The sequence below is a fragment of the Phragmites australis genome, chromosome 17 (genome assembly GCF_958298935.1).
Source record: "Phragmites australis chromosome 17, lpPhrAust1.1, whole genome shotgun sequence".
In the NCBI taxonomy this organism is placed as follows: Eukaryota; Viridiplantae; Streptophyta; class Magnoliopsida; order Poales; family Poaceae; genus Phragmites; species Phragmites australis.
Window position 1 is genome coordinate 25,858,720 of NC_084937.1, and position 19,735 is coordinate 25,878,454.

A 19,735-nucleotide genomic window follows, 5' to 3' on the forward strand; every position below is an offset into this window, starting at 1 on the left:
TCTCATTGTCATTGAGCTACAAGTCGAGCTGATCAGGTAAGATACAGTCAAGCCCAAGAATGAAATGCTAATACATGCAATTAACCAGCCAGTTTGTACAGCTTAAGGTCCTTGGAAGTCTCGAAGAGAGAGCATGAGAATTTGGAATATGCGTTGGGTCTCAGTGACAGCCAACTCCATCCTAACCAAGGTGTATGTTGATGCTACCTTAGAGTCTTAAGCCATGAATGACAGAGAGCCACAACTCACAAAAAATCCTCTCGAATAATGCATGAGACCAGCTTCGCTGAGTCTTGAGGCCTTGTTCCTTCGTCAGGGTAAGAGAGGAATAGCAAATCAGCAATGACGCTGGACTGATTCTGAAGGTGTCTTCCCAAGGAACTTCTAGGCAATTGCAAGCCTGACATTTGTAGGATCTTGCTCATATGCTTTCGTTTGTATCACTGTAATATTCCCATGCTTTGTGTTTTGAGTGAAGAGTAGTCGAGAGACAGATCAGAGAGAATGAAAACCAGTCTCTATTGATTGATAAGTTTACACACATATATACAGGATATGAACATGTTCGTTCGGGTGGCAGTTCCACTGAACGGGTGTCTCTTTGTAGTAACTACTTATGGTAGTTATTAGGCTAATTGATCACATGTTAATCTCAGAAGTTGTCTGTTTGTAACACTTCCCTTTATTAATTATCTAAATATAAATTTCTTGTTAGAACTCCTTAAAAACCCTATGGAAAAAATATGAGAAGAAAATAATATATTAATATGTTAATATGCTACTAAAACTCCTTTAAAACCCAATAAAAAAAATATAAGGAGAAAATAATATGATATATATCAATTATTTCTTCATTGTAAGTTCATATGAGAAACTTAGGAGGAATAAAATAGATATTGTCTCATTAAAAATTTTATATGAGAAACAGTATAGAAAAAACTTATAAAAGAAAAGAGTGCAAATAGTATAAAAAGGTTATTATTCAGGGATCAACTAGTCTGAACATTGCAAATCTCACAGTCGTCGTATACCAATTCCATGAATATATTTTTAGAATGTAAAAGTTGGTAAGGACTTAGTGAATAAATCGGCGAGATTGTCACATGATTTAGTTTGCAAGATTTTTATCTCTCTATTATTTTGCAATTTATGAGGATAGAATATTTTAGGGGCAATATATTTTGTTATATTGCTCTTTATATAATCTGTTTGCATTTGAGCAATGCATGCAGAATTATCTTTATAGATAATTATTGGTGATTCAATGGAACCAATATCACATGACTTTTGTATGTGATTGATCATTCTGCGAAGCATACATATTCACGTGATGTTTCATATAATGCAATTATTTCAGAATGATTTGTGGATGTAGCCACTAGAGTCTGTTTTGAAGACTTTCATAAAATAATTGTTCCACCATATAAGAACACAAAGCCTATCTGTGATCTGGTATTATGAGGATCTGATAAATAGCCAGCATCAATGTATCCAATTATATTCATGTCTTGCTTTCTTTGAAAGAGAAGACCAAGATTTATGATGCCTTGGAGATATCGAAAGATATTCTTAACTCCCGCCCAATGACGTTTAGGTGGAGCTGTGTTATACTAGCTAGTAAGTTTACTGTAAATACGATATCAAACCTGGTACAATTTGTAAGATATATAAGTGCTCCAATAGCACTGAGATAAGGAACATCGGATCTCAATATCTCTTCTCCTCCTCCCGTGGTTTAAATGAATCTTTCTCTATATCAAGAGATCGAACAATCATGGGAGTCTTGGATGGATATGATTTGTCTATATTGAATTTCTCTAATATTTTTTAGGTATATGCAGCTTGGTGTACTAGAATTCCTGAAGGAAGATACTCAAATTGTGTACCTAAGCAAAATTTGGTTTTACCTAAATCTTTCATTTCAAATTCCATATTTAGATGATTGCGTGCTTCATCTATATCTTATGTATTTCCGATGATATTTAGATCATCAACATAGACAGGGATAATACAAAATCCTGTTGAGGACTTCTTTATAAAGACACATGAGCAATCATCATTGTTAGAGTACCCTTTTTGTAGAAAGAACTCTTTTAGTCGGTTGTACCATATTTTTTCTAACTGTTTTAAGTCATATAGTGACTTTTTAAGCTTTACACATTACATGTTGCAGTTTGGTTTCAAAATATCTAGTCATTCAGGGACTTTGATATATATGTCTGAATCAAGTAACTCATATAGGTATGCAGTTACTACATCTATCAACTATATAGATAGATGATTTTGAACTATTAATGAAATTAGATTTCGGAACGTGATTCCATTCATCACTGGAGAATAAGTCTCATTAAAATCAATGATGGGTCTCTGTGTGAACCCTTGTGCGACAAGTCTCGATTTATATCTTACCACCTTATTATTTTCATTCCGTTTACAGACGGAAATCCACTTATATTCAACAGGAAAAATGTTACGAGGTGTAGGTATTACTAATGTGAATACCTCTCTGTTGAAGAGCAAGTGCAATTCTTCATGGATTGCATCATTCTATTGTGTCCGGTCCGAGTGCTTGCAGCACTCTGCCATGGTCTTGGGATCTGGATCATTGAGAAGGTCGTTTGTAATCTTTTAGGAGAAGTATGTGTCGACAATTATAGTCTTTTTTGTCAAATGATTCTCCAGATCAATATATTTGATGGAAATTTCATTTATCCTTTGACTCATCGTGATTTTCCATTACGATAGAGTCTAGGTGTTCTGATGTCCCAGTATCTGTATTTGTGTGCACAACTGAGCTAGGATGTGGATGTTGAACATCCACTAGATGTATAATATCCATAGGCCTTAGGTCATACAATAATCATTGAAGGCACGTGAGGTGAATTTAGCTGCATTGTCCATTCGAATGGATTGTATCCTATGTTCGGGATAATATGGTCATAATTTAATAATTTGAGCAATTATTTTGGTAAAAGCATGGTTTGATATGGACAAAAAACACACATGTGACCATCATATAGATGCGTCAATGAGGACCATGAAGTACCTGAACGATCCAGTTAATGGTTGGATATGATCACAAATATCGCCTTGAATCTGAAGATTGTAGGAATTTGACAGTATTCATGTCATAACCAATTGAATTAGTGATAATTTTTTACATCATTCTAACACTAGGATGACCAAAGCAATTATGCCATATCTGGAATGTGTCAACATTTTAAAAATTACCTTATACGCAATATGTGATATGGGTTTGATGTATGTATAGTACAATCCTGAAGATAAAAAGGAAATTTTTTCTACTATTGTTTGTCATATCTGTTATTTTTGGTAATGAGGAGATATTTCTCTTTGTTGCAATCATGGGTTTCGATATTGAAACCATTTTGACGGATATCTCTATAACTTAGTAGGGTATATGTTGAATCAAAATATAATAGTGTATCATCGATTGTAATTTGAGTACACATATGGAGAGTGATTATGGCACGACCAGAGCCAACAATCACAACATCGTGTCTCGCAATTGTCAAAACATTTCCTTTACTCTTTTTAAGAGTTTAAAAATATTTAATCTCCCTTAATATAGAGTTAGTGGTACAACTATCCACTAAGCATATTTACTCTTCCATCGGATTCTCCCCTAGACATCTATATATAGAATTGGAGAATTTAAATTGAAATTCTTCATAGATATATAGAATACATACAACTATATTGAGTATCAATATTGAAAGCATTTAGGCCTCTAATTCATGTTTTGGTAATTAATGATAATACATCTTTGTGGACTAACTTGTTTGGTTGAGTTATGAAAAGATTCGCTACAAAGACGCTGCGGAGCTAGAAGATGTATGAGTGGAAATCATGAAAAAGGCTAGCTCAAGGCAAATGTATACTATAGGGTATTTTTGTTTTGCCGATCAAAGGTGTTTAGAGAAGAAAATTGACCGAATTTATAGGATAAATACCATACTATTAAGAGGGGTTGATGTGTATTTACTTAAGGTTTCCATGGTGCCAAAATTGCTCAAACTTGTATTTCATATAGAGTTGGGAATTATAGTTTGAGAAAATTTGAAGAAAAGACTGCCTTTGGGAGTTTCTGAGTGCTAGCGGTCTGACCGGCCCAGGCGGCGGTCTGACTGTTGTATATGAATCAGAGCAGTCTTGCTCTTTCTTGAGAGTGGCAGTCTGACCGGTCCTTCGGACGGTCTGACCGCTGTATAACTTTGGTGGCTTTTAGATTTGTTCTCTTGCCCAGTCTAACCGGCTTGTCTCATGGTCTAACCGCCAAGGAACAAAGTATTTGGAATGCTTCTACTCGGTGGGCAGTCTGACCGTGAGGTCGATCAGTCTGACCGCCAAGATTGTGACAGTCTGACCGCCGGTATCTTGCCGATCCAACTGTGCGCGTACAGAAGGTTTTTGTGTTGGTAGTCTGACCGAGAAGGGCGGTAGTCTAATCGCCAGCCTGTGTCAGAATTAAATTCGACCGTTGTCTATACCCGTTGTACGGGGGTGGTCTGACCGCCATTTGCGCAGAACTGTCAGAACCACAGTAACGGTAAGTTTTTGTGTAGCACATAAATACAACACCTTGAGCTCTTGCCCTTGCTCTCCCTCTCCATTGGCTTAGTGATTGCATCTTGAGAGGTTGAGAGCAACTAGTGTATAATTTCAAAGAGTTTAAGCAATTAGGTACTTGTAATTCTTCAAGCAAGCATCATTGGCTTATTACTCTTGGAGGTTGACGCCTCCTAGACGGCTTGGAGGTTGTAGCACCGTAGAGCCCTTCAAGGAAGATTGTGGAGGAGCCGCGGTGGTGATTGTGAGAGGTTATGGCTAGTGACGCTCATGTCAATGTGGGGAAGGCTCTGTTCTTTGAGGGGTCAAACTACGCCTATTGGAAGGATAAAATGGCCGTATATCTTAAGGCTATGGGCGGTAAGCTTTGGAATATTGTGAATAAGGATTATGTATTTCTTGATCTCACTAATTTTACCGATGTTGATAAGAAAAATTCTCTTGCTAATGCTCAAGCTATGAATGTTCTTTATAGTGCTTTAGATCTTAATGAGTTCAATCGCATTTGTAAGCTTGAGACCGCTCATAAAATTTAGGAAAGACTTAAAAAGATTCATGAGGGCACAACCTTGGTTAAGGATGCCAAGCTTTCATTTACAATGGGCAACTTGAGAAATTTACTATATTGCCAAACGAAAGCATTGGAGAAATGTTCAATCGTTTGAATAACATAATAAATGAACTCAAGGAGCTTGGCATGGATGTTTCTGATGTTGATTTTTCTCATAAGTTTTTTAGAGCTTTGCTTAACAAATATGATACTATCGTGACTTTGCTTGTGAGGTCCAACTTGAAAGAAATAACTCCAATGCAAATCTTGAGTGAAATTCTCACCCATGATATTTTCAAGAGGTCACAAGAGGATCTTCATGATGATGCTATTGATGTCAAGAAGAAGAATATCACATTTAAGGCTCAAGCATCAAGAGGCAAATATGATCATGAAGAGAGTGATGATGAGGATGAGGATGATAAAGAAATGGCTCTCTTTATGAGAAAATTCAAAAAAATTATGAAGTAGAAGAGATATCAAGGTGGATATAGTAAGAAGGGATAATATTTAAAAGAAAATCCCTTCAAAGAAAGAAGATGCTTTGAATGTGGCGAAAAGTATGGGAGGATGAAAGTGACAATTCTTGACCCTGCGAAGATACCCAAAGTTCTGGATGTGGTTATTGGCAATCATTGGTTTGAGACGCATCTGGTAGTGGAGCAAGAGTCCAGGGAGATGACATTGAGCACATGGAAGTTGATGACAATCAGAAGGATGAGGAGGGCAATGGGGCGAGGAGGAAAATTCACATGACAGGGAATCTAAAAGGCCTAAAAATGTTGATGAGAAGGAAAAAGGACTCTGGAAATTCTTTATCTAAATCCAACATACAAGAACACAATTTGGAAACACTTGAAACCTAGAATTTTGAAAGTCTCACAACTGCTGAACGGGAGGTTTTTTATCGTGAGAAAGCACAATAAATTGTTAACTCCGTAGTGGATAAACAGCTAGACGAAATAAGTTGGAAGGTGGCGAATGAAGTTGATGACAAGGAAACAGCATGTGTAGAGGATGAAAAAGAGGCTTGGCATAAGGAAAACTCAAAGGATGCAGCAACACTGTGTACATGCACCACTGCTGGCGTGCTGGAGCAGGTGCTTTACTGGAATGCAGCGGCTGCAGTTCCTGATAGCCATGATGGGCTTGTCCCTTTGATGCCGAGTGCAGCAGCTGCAGCTCAGTGCGCTTTCGAACTGGTGACAGCAAGACAAGGGTCCAAGAATAAGCAGATTGGAGATCTGAGTCTTAGGTCACACCAGGAGTAGCTTGTTCTTAGCAACAATACGACAAATAGAGGTACTGGGAGCAGGGGCGGATCCACCGCTAGGGCGAGCCCGTGCGGCCGCCCGAGCTCCCCAGCGGCGGACTCCCCCTCCTCCTCATGGATTTCTAGAGGATTTATTGATTTTCGGCGCCGTGACTGCGTGAGGCTATGTCTCTGTGAGGAACCGAGGAAGAAGAAGACTCATTTGGGGCTTTGGGCAGTTGGGTTGTGAGGCTGACACCCGCACCTTTTCATCCGCACGGCTCAGTGACCCAGTTGGATTCCAATCGGCCCAGTTGGATTGCTTCCTCTTCGCCCTTTCCCGTTTCCCCCAAATCAGACTCCTAATCTTCACCATAACTCCAATCAGCCCCTGCCAACCGTAACTCCCGGGCTCCCTGCGGCGGTGGCTTGCGGGCAAGGAGCAAGGAGTCAACTGTCAAGGACGTCATTGGCTTCGGCAGGCCCACACAGGGGCACAGCCTCCGGGGAGCTACAAGGAGCCCGGCGTCGGGACGTCGGGTGGATGACCGGATTCCTCCTCGCTATTAGCTTCGTGGGGCTTCTCAACTTTCTCCCGCTCAGAAAGGTGCCTCCTTTGTCCATTTCCACAAATTGTCTCGAATTAATGGAGCACTAGGATAGCATGCAGTATTTTTTCCCCGAAACCAACAACATGCAATTTTGAAGTAGTATATTGGCAATTTTTTTCTAGCCAGCTCAATTGCTTAAGCCTTTTGATATCAATTCTCCAAAACTGCTAAATGGGACACCATTGCGTCATAAACTATAAATTGACTTGGATTGTGAAGTGGCACTGCTGCACAGGGCACTCCGCCACTCCGGCACTGGCTGCCGCCGTGAGCCACAAATTCATTCGAGGTAAGGTACTAAACTGGTTAGCTATCAAACTGATTTTGCTTGTCCAGTTGAGTTGTCTGTGTTAGTGTGTGTGTGTGTGTGTGTGTGTGTGTGTGTGTGTGTGTGTGTGTGTGTGTGTGTGTGTGTGTGTGTGTGTGTGTGTGTGTGTGTGTGTGTGTGTGTGTGTGTGTGTGTGTGTGTGTGTGTGTGTGTGTGTGTGTGTGTGTGTGTGTGTGTGTGTGTGTGTTGACTATGTGAGGCAATTATTGATTAATTGATTGATTCAGGACATCAATTATTGATTGATTCCAATTGTGAGTGTGACTGTGTGAGGCATTCAGATTCAGGATTTGAGGTACTGATGATGAGCAATTGAGAACTCTTTGCTTTGTGCAAGTGCAAAATATGCAATTTGCATTGTGCAATGAATGAATCATGAATGAAGAGATTTCTTACCGTGTGTTGTGTGCTTTGTAGGATATCAATTATTAGATCATCAAGACATCAATAATAAAGAGATTTTCAAACCAACATCTTTGGATACCCGAAGTACGAGGGAGAGTGGAGTTGGTGATAGACGTGACACAGAAAATGAAACAGTAATCCCCACTCGGCCACTCCTACTCCTACAACTACTCGTATAGAATACAAAGGTATTAAGAATTTTGTTAGCTTCGCTTAATTATTGGGTACTTGTTCGCTTCACCTAATTATTATCTTAATTAAGATACTTTTCTTTAATCTCATCTTAAAGTTCGCCCTAGCTGCTTTGCCCGGCTGGATCCGCCACTGACTGAGAGTACACTAGCTGCAAAACAGAAATGCAAAAATAATGCTGCTACTCCTTCTAGGTGGAGCAAGAGACATGAGGGTACTAGTGATGAGCATTCTCTTGATCGTGCGGAGATGATAAAAGCGCGGTGTAATCTTGATTCTACAACGATTGGTATAGCTAACTCGATTATTTCTTTATCAGATACTCATATTGTCTCCAATATATAAAACTTAGGTATTTTCTTTGGTTCAAATAATGATGAGTTAAACTTCGAGTTAATCATCTCAAGAACATTGAATATGATAGGTTTTTCGTGACCCCTAAAAGTAATGTTCATAGCAATGGAAAAGAGAAGAATTTTAGTGAGCATGTTTTTGAGGACCAGGACAGTGGCACAGATAGTGATGCTGGATTCGATAATCTCTCCCTTAGTCACCTATGTGGTGAAATGACGGAAGAGGTTACGAATGACGATGGCAGTCATATTATTTGTGATTTAAAAGCCGCTCCTAGAAAGAGTTCTTCTAGTACCTAGAAGAACAAAAGTAAGAAGAAAGGGATATCAGTTATGAAACAACTACAACATTCCAAATGAAAGGAATCTTTGGAATATCAGAGCTCTTCGGGACTTAGGCTAAATTTACCTTTTTATCTGATATTTCTATAGAAAAATCTTTGGATTTTTCTGCTTTGTTGGAAATTGGTAGACATAACTTTTCGGATGTGGATCTTAGACATTTTTGTGGAGGAAGAGATTTTTTATGGACTTGGACATCTCCACATGGTAGATGGGGGGGGGTATTTTAGTGGGTGTTAACTTGGATGCGTTGGACATTGGAAATATTACCCATGGGGATTATTATATGAAAATCAAGTTAAAGAATAAAGAGATAATTTTCAATGGGTGTTGATGGCAGTATATGGGGCTACACATCAAGAGTTTAAAGAATCTTTCTTATCTGAACTTGTTTATGCATGTAGAGTGGAATCATTACCTGTCTTGATTGGGGGGATTTTAATATCATTAGAAACTCTGACGTGAAGAGTAATGATAGATATGATGATAGGTGGTCTTTCTTGTTTAATGCGGTGATTCATAGCTTAAACTTGAGATAGCTAGAACTATTTGGTCGAAAAATACACATGGGCAAGTTCTATGCCAATTCCAACATATGAAAAACTCGACAGAATTCTAGTTAGCACGGAATGGAAGCTACAATTTCCTAAAGCAACGGTAGAGGATCTTACCCAAGAAATTTTAGATCATACTCCGCTATTACTCGACTTAGCGGATAAAAATCGGGCAACAAAACAATATATATTCAAGTTCGAACTTGGCTGGTTAACTCGAGAAGGATTTTATGAGATGGTATGGAGGAAAGAAAATAGGGGAGACTTTTCACTGTAAAAGTGGCAAGACAAAATACGCAGGCTTCGCCAATTCCGTAGAGGATGGGCGAAAGAATTTCAAAGGAAAATATAGAAAGGAAAAGAATGAGCTTCTAGAGTTAGTAGGTGCTCTAGACAAAAAAGCTAAAACTCAAATACTTTGAAACAATGTTTGAAAGAAAGACTTGTACAAATGCTCAGGGAAGAAGAAATTAAGTGGTACTAATGTGTCAAAACAACATAGTTGCTAGAAGGAGATTGCAACACAAAATACTTTCAATTGGTAGAAAATGGAAAACATAGAAGGACAAGAATATTTCAATTAGAACATGCAGATCAAATTATCAGAGGCGAGGAACAATTAAAATCATATATAACATAGTACTATCAAGACCTTTTTGGACCATCAGATAGTGCTGACATTACTATGATTGAAGATCATTGTGATGATATTTCCCAAGTTTCAGATGATGATAATGAATTGTTAACTACAAATTTTAGTGAAAAAGAGGTCAAAGAAGCAATTTTTCAAATGAAACACAATAAAGCACCAGGACTAGATAGGTTTCCAGCTAAATTTTACTAGACTTTTTGGGAATTGATTAAGGGTGACCTGATGACACTTTTTAATGAATTCCATAATGGAACACTGCTACTCTTTAACCTCAATTTTGGAATAATTACTCTGCTACCAAAGTTGAAAGAAGCAACTCAAATCAAACAATATAGACCTATTTGCCTACTTAATATGAGTTTTAAGATTTCCCCTAAGGTAGGACTAAATAGGATAACTTCTATTGCGGATAATTTAATTAGACAATCACAAACTGCCTTTCCGCCTAGGCAAAATATCATGGAAGGGGTGGTTATTTTACAATAGACTATCCATGAGCTGAATAGGAAAAAAATTGAATGGGGGTAATCCTTAAGCTTGATTTTGAAAAGACGGATAAAGTAAAATGGTCTTCTCCCCAACAGACTTTAAGGATGAATGATTTTTTTGACTCAATGGTGTTCATGGATAGAACACTTTGTAATTAAAGAAAGTGTGGCAGTGAAAGTCAACGATGAGGTTGGGTGTTTCTTTCAAACAAAAAATGACTAAGACAGGGAGATCCTTTATCTTGAACAGGCAAAAAATATGAAGCTCTTGCTATGTGTTTTTGAGCAATTGTCTCGACTTAATATCAACTTTTATAAGAGTGAATTATTCTGTTATGGAGAGGCAAAAGATTATGAAGATGAGTAGACGCAGTTGTCTGGTTGTGCAATGGGGGACTATCCTTTTAGATACTTGGGAATTCTGATGCATTATAGGAAGATTAGCAACAAAGATTGGAAAACATTAGAAGAACGTTTCGAAAAGAAATTGAACAGTTGAAATGGCAAGCATTTATCTTATGGTGGGAGGCTAGTACTGGTTAATTATGTTCTTAGCAATCTGGCTATGTTTATGTTATCCTTTTATGAAGTACCAAAAGGGGTTCTTAGAAAATTAGACTTCTATCGCTCTAGGGTCTTCTGGTAAGGGGATGATCATAAGAAGAAGTATAAATTAGCGAAATGGAACATCTTGTGTAGACCAAAGGAACAAGGAGGCTTGGGAATTCAAAACCTAGGAATCCAAAATGAGTATCTACTAAGTAAGTGGTTATTCAAACTGATAAATGAGAATGGGTAGTGACAATGATTGCTTAAAAAGAAATATCTTGGCAATAAATAATAACTCAAGTAGAGAAACCAAGTGATTCACAATTTTGCATTGGACTGATGAATGTCAAAGACAGGTTCCTTTCCTATAGGAAGTTTACATTACATAATGGAAGATAGATCCACTTTTGGAGGATAAATGGTTAGGTTCTACCACTTTGAGTGAGCAGTTTCCCATCTTATATAATGTAGTCACCAGAGAAAAAAATGCTACTGCGGTCTGCGGCTGATGTCCTAAGCTATGAACTAATTAATGTTTCTTTTCATCAATACTTAGTGGGTAACAGATTGAAAGCATGGAATTGTTAGATAGCGGGATCGGGAAATATTAAGTTAAATGATGAACCAGATAGCTTCAGCTAGTCTCTACACCAGAGTGGACAATTTTCAGTTCAACAATGTACAAGGTCGTACTAAATGATGACATTACTCCAAACAATAGCTTGATATGGAGCTTGCGCCTTCCTTTAAAGATTAAAATCTTTCTATAGTTTTTTTCTTAGGGGGGTTATTCTTACAAAAGATAATTTAATCAAGAGAAATTGGCATGAAAATGAAAGATGTTGTTTCTGTAATTGCAATGAGACAATACAACACCTCTTCTTTGATTGTTTTTTTGCAAAATTTGTATGGAGAATTGTTTAAGTTTCTTTTGGTCTATAACCTCCAAACAATGCCATTAACATGTTTGGTTCTTGGCTTGGGGGAACAGAGAAAGGGCTAAAGAAACAAATTTTAGTTGGAGCTGCGGCCTTTTGTTGGTCTATATGGCTCAACCAAAATGAATTGGTGTCTGACAAGGTACCAAAAAAAACTTTCATGCAGGTCATTTTCAGAGTACGTACTGGATACGGCTCTGGGCACTTCTCGAAAGAGGAAGGCCAAGCCAGGGAATTTGGAGACCACCACGATGTACAGGTTCGCTAAGTTCGGGTGGAGGTTTAGTAATAAATGAATGTTTGAGATGAACATGTCTATTGGTTTATATTTCCCTTTCTGTGTTTTGGTCAGTTGGCTCATGGGCGGTCGGAGCCTTTGCCTGAGCATTCACTTTTGTAATAATGAATGAACGGTTGTATACATTGTTGGATGTAGAGATCGGAACACTTTTATTTACTTTATGAAATAAACTACCTTAATCTAAAAAACTTGTCTATCCACTTATTCTTCCCCTTTGGATATCTGCATTCTGCAAGCTTACAGTCCCTAGTACACTGCATATTGCAGATGAAGAACAGCGCGGCAAGAGCTGTGCTGAGATTTAGCAGGACGGCGAGCAAGTCTGCAAGTGTAGCTTGAAAGGCGTCGACGGACCTCCCCAACGCTTGCTAGAACAGCATCTTCTGGAGCCGTGCGCAGGCTGTGTCACAGTGTGCCAGGCAGCAGGCAGGGCGTGCAACCCCCCTCTAGATGTATGCATACAAGAATAAGAGAGAGCCGGTTCACGGTGTGCAGTGTAGTGCGAAGATCGTTGCGCTTCAAATTCCCTGCGAATTTGTTCAGATTGAAGCACTAAGCTTCCACAATTGCCTATGAATTTGGGACAGAGTTAAAACTACTAGAAGGCATTGCTTTGTTGTGTTGCGAACTGCAGTTGTTATCCCCTTTGCCCATTTGTAGTGTTGTTTCTATTGCTGCGCGGGAGGCGAAAGCTTGCAAGTACACGCTCCGGCGTGCCATGATCTGGTGCCGGTGCACCTGCATTTCCATTTTCTGACGTAGACGACGAGCTGTAGAGCTGCAGTGTGATACCCGGGGACCAAAACAAGTCCGGAATGTCACCTAGGCCAACCTCAAAAAAATCTGCCAAAAGTTGAGAGAAAAATTTCAGCAGCATCTCCCCTGAAAGTGGAGGTATAACAGGCAACAACAAATCAGACAGAACAGATATAGAATATCACACTAGCAAAATAATGATCCTAGCAAACGAGATACAAGCCTCGACCAAACAACTGAACCACCATCAAACTCAGTATATACATTACAGGGCAAAAGACAATATCTAACAGGACATCAAGTTTAGCCCAAGCGAGAAGGTGAACGCGCAGGCAACGTGTAGCTACCCATCCCGCAAGCGATTGACATCTCAAAAGGAACCTGGAAAGAAAGCACGGGTGAGATTCAAAAATCTCAGCAAGAGAAAGGTACTTTAACAAAAAAAGCTATTTAGCCACAGATAAATGTGCTAACCATTCTAAATAGAAACTAGTAATGAAACAGACCGCCAACACTAGGAGAAACAATTATGACTAAGCAAGTCCAACGATAACATTAATCATTTTCACATTCGGTTGGTATAAGCCTTCAGAGCCGCATATATATCTATATACAAGCTAACTAAAGGAAATAAGATTTGATGCGAATAATCCATTGAATTTCATAAGAAGACATAACCATGCACATGACATGCTCTCCTCACCCTTACCCCTCCTCGGGTAACGTAAGGGTGTGTACCGTACCCCTCCTCGGGTGACATACGGTGCTGTACCGGTACGATCACGGCCAGAAGACGACGACAAACTTCCAATGCATGAGATGTATATGTATGACATGCTTCAAGCATAACTAACATAACTCCCGGAATATGCTTGAGACTTCAAAAAAACATTGCATAAAATAATAATGAACAACTGCAGAATGGCATATCGTGCTTACTGCACTTCATAAATCAAACGTCGAGAAAACTTCTGGAAACGTAAACAACATAGTAACCAGCTCATAATCAGTTATTCAGATTAGATGAATGCCTTGTAATTAAAGAATGTAGGCAACCCAATAAGAGGTTAAAGCGTAGCCATTCGCTACAATCACTTGCCTTTACCGACGATGAAGCCGGGCACTAGTCGTGACGTGAGGTTGCACCACCTGAACAAACACACTATTAGTACAACGATGCCACAACGACGAAGTAGAAGAGGACACACGCTAATACGCCAAAAGCACCTAAACCAATTACCGAAAAAGAATAACGTCCACGCCATCGGTACGCCTATATTTCGGAAAATCGAACAGAAACTGTATCACATGAAATGATACACTATTTCCAATTCAGAGTCGAACTAAAATTCTCACTACTTAGATTTCGCTCCGATGAACAAAAAGAATATGTCGACTCAGATGTCGTATCTTCGAATCAACAACAATTATCGAAACGAATCAGACTATTGATCACATGAAATGATACGACAGGAATTGATTGATTTGATTTAATCAAACCATAAACGTCCAGAAATTACCAAGAATTCGCCTTCGAAAGATTGACGATGAATCCGACGAAATTCCAAAATTTCCAACTTTTCCCTCTTTTTTCCTCTTCTTTTTTTTTCTTTCCTTTTTTTTTCCTTTTCTCCTTCTTTCTTTTCTTTTCTTCCTTCTTCTTCCTGGCTTCCTTCGCTCGGCGCTGGCTGCTTCGGCCGGCTCTAGCTGCTAGCTCGACGTTGCATGGCAGCCAACAGCGGCGCAGACCCGGCGTGCACGGCGGCGGCGCGCGCTGGTCCGGCGCGACGGCGGCGCGCTGCGGACGGTGGCGCGGCGCAGCGGCAGCTCGGCGGTGGCTGCGGTGCTGTGCGGCGCAGCAGGCGGCAGCAGGGGCGCGGCGGCCGGCGGCGGGAGCTCGGCGGCGACCGGCAGGCCGGTGACGGGCTCGGCGCAACGCAGGGGAGAGAGAGACGCAGGAGTGAGAGAGAGATGCGGAAATGCGAGCGCCCGAAGTATCTGGATGACCGATCCATCCGATACTTATCCTCTTTTTATTTATTTATTTTTTCAAAACAACGAACGGTCTAAATTTATTGGGCTCGCTACGGGTCTCACAGTGTCCGGAACGGACATATAAATAGTAAAATGGGTTCGTCTCGACGAGATGAACGCAACCACGGTCTCCGATCGTCCATATGAGTAACGGATCAAAAGTCAACTTTTTGGTCAAAACCTTTTTATTTCCTGTCTCAAAAAAATTCAGTATTACATGCAGCCTGCTGCAGAAGGAGAGAGCGCGTCGCCGGCATATCCAGCAGCCCGTCTGGTTTCTTCTGCCTCGCCGTGTGTCTCCTACTACTCTGTGCAGCCGTGAAACGCAACGACAATGCGGGGACGAACCTAACGGCAGCCTGACCAGGGACAACAATTCAGGGGCACCGATGTCGGCCACGTGCTCCATGAGTCCTCGCCCTCAGCGGCTCAGCGCCGCCCGCGACTGCAGACGCTCCGCGGATCACCGGAGCTCCACCGCACTCCGATCGTCGGTGTCCCAGGGTCGCCTGCTCCGGGAGGTCGCCGCTGCAAGTCAACCTAGGGTGGCAAGCAATTTGGGGTCGCGTCTGTGCACGGCGGGAGTCTCGTGCTCCACTAGGATCAATGATAAAGTGTGATCGGACGGTTCGCGAAGGCCCCAAACTGGACGCGATCCAAATATATTTGGGGTTCGACAGATATTTATACTTAACTGAGGGCCTCTTCTGAAAACCTTCCCCATGCCTATCTGGGCCGTTTAGGTGTGAGCAGAGGGGTCATACGACCAGAAATGCAACTCCTTATATCTTTGCAAATGTATAGTCTATTTCTATCGCTTCTATCTGATACTTATTTATTTAGTGATTTTTTTATTTTATAATTTTTCATCTACCTTTTCAGTACGAATATCAACACAAATAAATATCATGATAATTCATGTGTTCGTATGATCTAATAGAATTTTCATGTCGCCAGGACTAGGGTTGGTACGTGAGAACGCCCACTGACTGGGTCAACGGTGGATTCCCTGGCCGCCGACCGGCGAGCGCGGCCTCCCCGGCCTGGTGCCACTGGGCAACCGCGGCGTCGTGGACGGACGGCATCGTTCTCCAGGGGGCCAACGCCCTTGCCACGCCTCCTCCGGGGAGAACGAGCTCGTGATCGCGGAGCCCCCTGGCCCCCTTTGTTGCGGTCACCGCCGCGCTTCGCTAGCTGAGCGAGCGCTGGCCGCCCACGCAACGCGATGCCTCGCCGGCGGCGTCGCCCTCCTCGACGTCAAGCAGGCGTCGCGATCCACAGAGCAGACCAGCAGAGCTCACACTTGTACATAATTTGTATGGAAATTTTCAGAGCAATTTCTACGGCAACTGGTGAGCTGACAGAAGATGATGAGCGAGCGCTACCGGGTACTGAAGTACACTCTTCTCACATGCCTAACCTTATGCTCATTTTACAGCACACTTGCAATTCTATGCTCCTCGCTATTGTTCCAAAGTCCAAATAGCAGTAAGTAACCTTAACATACAACATATGTGCACCCAAAGCACTGCCAAGCAGCTCACTTCAGTTGATCTTATTAATGACAGTACAAAAGCAATACTAGCAGTAGCATGAGTAGGCAAGGTGGCTCTTCTTGGAGATGTATGTGGAGATGAAGTCGGAAGTCTGAGCTGAACTGCTGGACCCTAGAGCAGGTACAAGGATTCGGGTCCGGCCTGACGCGATCCTCTTACCCGTGACATGGCCGTAGAACAAACCGGCGATAGCAGGGACAAACACGTCGCTCTGGGAGCAGATCTCGAGGTCCAGAGCTCTTGCTAGGTCTGCGTTGCCGGATTTCAGGAATTCGCCTTTGTTCTCAGCTGGCATTATGTCATCCTGCAGAAACACAAATTTGTGCCACTCAGTGTACATAGAAACATGGTTGTACACATGAAATCCGAAACAAGGCGATGATCAAATTTGGGTGGATCACCTTAACTATATGTGTGTTTTCCTATGCAGTATAAGACTAGCTTTTATGTCAGTTAATACATCATGGCAAGGCAACAAGTGTTTATCTTTCAATGTGTAGCATTTAGGATGAATTGCTTGGGAGAAAACAGAATGTAATGCACATTGATCAAATGGCATAAATTCATTGCCTTGGTATAAGTGTTCGGAAATGCTTCCTTCAGAGCATTCAGGCCTTTGTACCACCAAGTCTCTGTCAAGTAGATGGTTGTATTAGCAGAGAAGCCAACATTCTGCAGGAAACCCAGGACCTCATCAGGGTTATAACAGCCTTTTCTTCTAGCGCCTCCGTTTGTTATGCAACTCTTCTTTCCTAGCAAGTTGGTCTGCACATCGATTGCCAAAACTGTCCCACCTGATTTCTTGCTTAATTCTTTAAGCCTGTCCAACATTCGCTTGGCCACTTCAGAATATTCAGGATTCAATTCGAGGCCCCTGAACATTGCAAGGCAAGCAGTTGAATCCAAATCCTTGTTATCCGTCTCCTTTGGTTTTAAACTTATTGAAGAGAAAACGATTGCAAGTCTTAAGTAATTATTTGTCTGGAAGATGGGCTGAATGGTTTCCATGATGAAGCCTTCGGTCACCCGGTTTGGTACTCTAATAACTGCTGGCTTCTTAGCCCTCACTTCGTCAGGTAGTTCATGTATAACTTCGACAACACCATCCAAGCTGCTCATGAATTTATTCACATCGTACATGTCTTGGAATTTTCTGTTTATAAAACTTATGTCATTAGTTGAGATAGACAACAATTGCCACATTTATGAAAGCAACTGCGAATGCCTAGAGGCTCATATAGTAAGCACATAAATTTGCAATGTTTACACATCAGCAAGAGGATTTATCTTAAGGAACTGGAAAATTGCCTCCTTGTTCAAGAAACATACCGCTTATTTCCTAATTCATTTCCTCTGATTTCTGGAAGTACAAGCGCTGCACCTAGATGCCTTGCAATAACCACAGCATCAGTAATCTGCAGTTGAAATTTGTGAGGCGGTGTTCCAGGAATTCCATCAAACAGAATATGCAGACACACTGTTTATTTTGCTTCTATAATCAATTATGCCAACAAGTTCAGAGTTACAGGCTCACCTGTGAGATGTGATATTCAGGACCCATAGTCAATGAGAATGTAACAAAACCATTAGACGGCTGAACTTCTGCAGAAATCATTAGCATGAGTAACCACATTATTCAGGGAAAGATTCGCATATAAAGAATTACTAAAATTTAAGAATACGGCACTACTTACTTGGACTTGGTTTGGCCCAGCAGGGTTTAAGTTCCTCGTCAGCTTCCATTAGGTGCTCCACTCCAACACTATTGGCATCGGTCATTTCAGCATTGTCCGCAACTGTCACCGCATTGAACTCCACACCTGTTGCCTCCAAGCCCAGCTGTTTGCAAATTGGGATCGATTACAGCATGCCCGAATCGGTTGAAAAAACAAAACCTTCCAATAACCCTGATTTATCAGATATCAATAACAGCTCCCTTTCCATGGCTATGCAACAATTCAGCGGTTTGGCATACTAGATGCGGCCGGTTAGTTCAGGATACCTGTTTGCTTTTTTCCTGGAGAGACTGAGGAGGCTATCTCAATTTTTTTTTAAGTGACTAATGATAGTGATTTTTTGTAAAGAAAATTAAGAATAATGACTTCCTCCTTTTGCATTATATCTTTGCTGGTGTTTTTCTTATTGATGATGCGGCCCCCACCAACGGGCTGTTTTGGGGAAGCTCACAATGTATTCTTTACATATACCATTCTTTTGAGTTTTGACTCTCCACCAAATAACCTTGGGGCAACGTGCTAATGGGCTGGAATTGAATAATATAAACCCTAGCTAAGCCCTAAAAGTCAAGGCCACAGAATAGTGCCAGATCCCCCTTCACTGCTGGATCCCCAAACCGCTTCAGATTTGGCAAGAACTAAACGGAAATGGAAATCTCAATCCTAATAACACACCACACTCTACAGATCAGCCAGAACAGCACAGACCAAATCAATCACCCCATTTATGACCCCTCGCCCAAACAACACTGATTAGTAGAAACATGTGGCTGATTCTCGCAAAGAACTTGCCACACACAACCAAATCAAGAATCTACCGCAAACAGGCTCGGGACCAGGACCCAGGAAAGGAAAGCAGGAGAGGAAAGGAGAGATCTTTTGCAGGAATAACCTCGGTGCCGGAGGAGAAGTGGTCGTGCTTGATCATGTTGCCGAGCATGACGAACATGGAGAGCGTGAGGAAGCCCGCCACCATCTGCCGCGGGTCCACCGCCATTGATTCGACCGGCCCCAACTGAACCGAGGGCGGACTTGTGGAAGCGGCAGCAGAGGGAGGGGGAGAAGAAGCAAGCGACCACCGACAGGAGAGCACAGGGAGTGTGAGAGTGAGGCAAGCACGCTACGCACGCGGGGGGGGGGGGGGTGCCGGCTCGGCGCTAGTAATAAATGATGGGGACTGCCTCTTGCACCGCCGCGCCGCGCGCTGGTCTTGGGTTCGGCTGCCGGCTGGTTGGTGCCGCACTGGCGTGCGGGTATCCCGGCGTGGTGACTGGTGAGAGCGGGGCTGCCCATTCTGTTATTCTGACAGGGGCCAGTTGGTGTCGGTAGCACGGCTGTGATTCTCTCTCCTATCCTGTTGAGCATGGATTTTAATTTCGTTTTACATTTTTTATTCACAGGTGAAAAGACTGAAATTTATAAAATTTTACTGAAATTTCGATCATTTTTTTCTCTGTTATGTGGATTCAGATGTCAATAATTTTTTTTAGCTATTACTTCTCCGAAATTCACTGTTGTTGACCATGTTTGTAAGGGGCTCTTTTTTTA

General features: G+C 41.4%; 2 protein-coding genes across 2 annotated transcripts; both read right to left on the reverse strand.

The window, feature by feature from the left end:
* Positions 1 to 12,235: 12,235 nt before the first annotated feature.
* On the reverse strand, positions 12,236 to 15,980 carry LOC133897021 (uncharacterized). Its single transcript, XM_062337618.1, has 4 exons — positions 15,917 to 15,980; positions 14,382 to 14,859; positions 13,961 to 14,010; positions 12,236 to 13,242 (listed from the first exon to the last, which is right to left on the reverse strand). The coding sequence occupies exons 1-4, from the start codon at positions 15,978 to 15,980 to the stop codon at positions 13,232 to 13,234; spliced, it is 603 nt and encodes a 200-aa protein (XP_062193602.1). The 3' UTR covers positions 12,236 to 13,231.
* A 252-nt stretch (positions 15,981 to 16,232) lies between these two features.
* LOC133897744 (protein MANNAN SYNTHESIS-RELATED 1-like) lies at positions 16,233 to 19,473 on the reverse strand. The gene is made up of 6 exons (XM_062338561.1): positions 19,080 to 19,473; positions 18,146 to 18,290; positions 17,986 to 18,053; positions 17,781 to 17,866; positions 17,022 to 17,604; positions 16,233 to 16,755 (listed from the first exon to the last, which is right to left on the reverse strand). Exons 1-6 carry the CDS (start codon positions 19,182 to 19,184, stop codon positions 16,477 to 16,479), a joined length of 1,266 nt encoding a protein of 421 aa, XP_062194545.1. The 5' UTR covers positions 19,185 to 19,473; the 3' UTR covers positions 16,233 to 16,476.
* Between the last annotated feature and the right edge of the window lie 262 nt (positions 19,474 to 19,735).

Excerpts from the sequence above, each read along its gene's own strand:
- LOC133897021 (XM_062337618.1), bottom strand. The coding sequence starts at position 15,980 with ATGCCGTCCGTCCACGACGCCGCGGTTGCCCAGTGGCACCAGGCCGGG. Across the intron at positions 14,860-15,916 it reads CGGGGAGGCCGCGCTCGCCG|ATACTTCGGGCGCTCGCATT; the intron begins GTCGGCGGCCAG and ends TCGGTCATCCAG. Across the intron at positions 14,011-14,381 it reads CTTTCGAAGGCGAATTCTTG|GTGGTGCAACCTCACGTCAC; the intron begins GTAATTTCTGGA and ends GTGTTTGTTCAG.
- LOC133897744 (XM_062338561.1), bottom strand. The coding sequence starts at position 19,184 with ATGGCGGTGGACCCGCGGCAGATGGTGGCGGGCTTCCTCACGCTCTCC. Across the intron at positions 17,867-17,985 it reads CTGAATATCACATCTCACAG|ATTACTGATGCTGTGGTTAT; the intron begins GTGAGCCTGTAA and ends TTTCAACTGCAG. Across the intron at positions 16,756-17,021 it reads TTCCGAACACTTATACCAAG|GATGACATAATGCCAGCTGA; the intron begins GCAATGAATTTA and ends GTGTTTCTGCAG.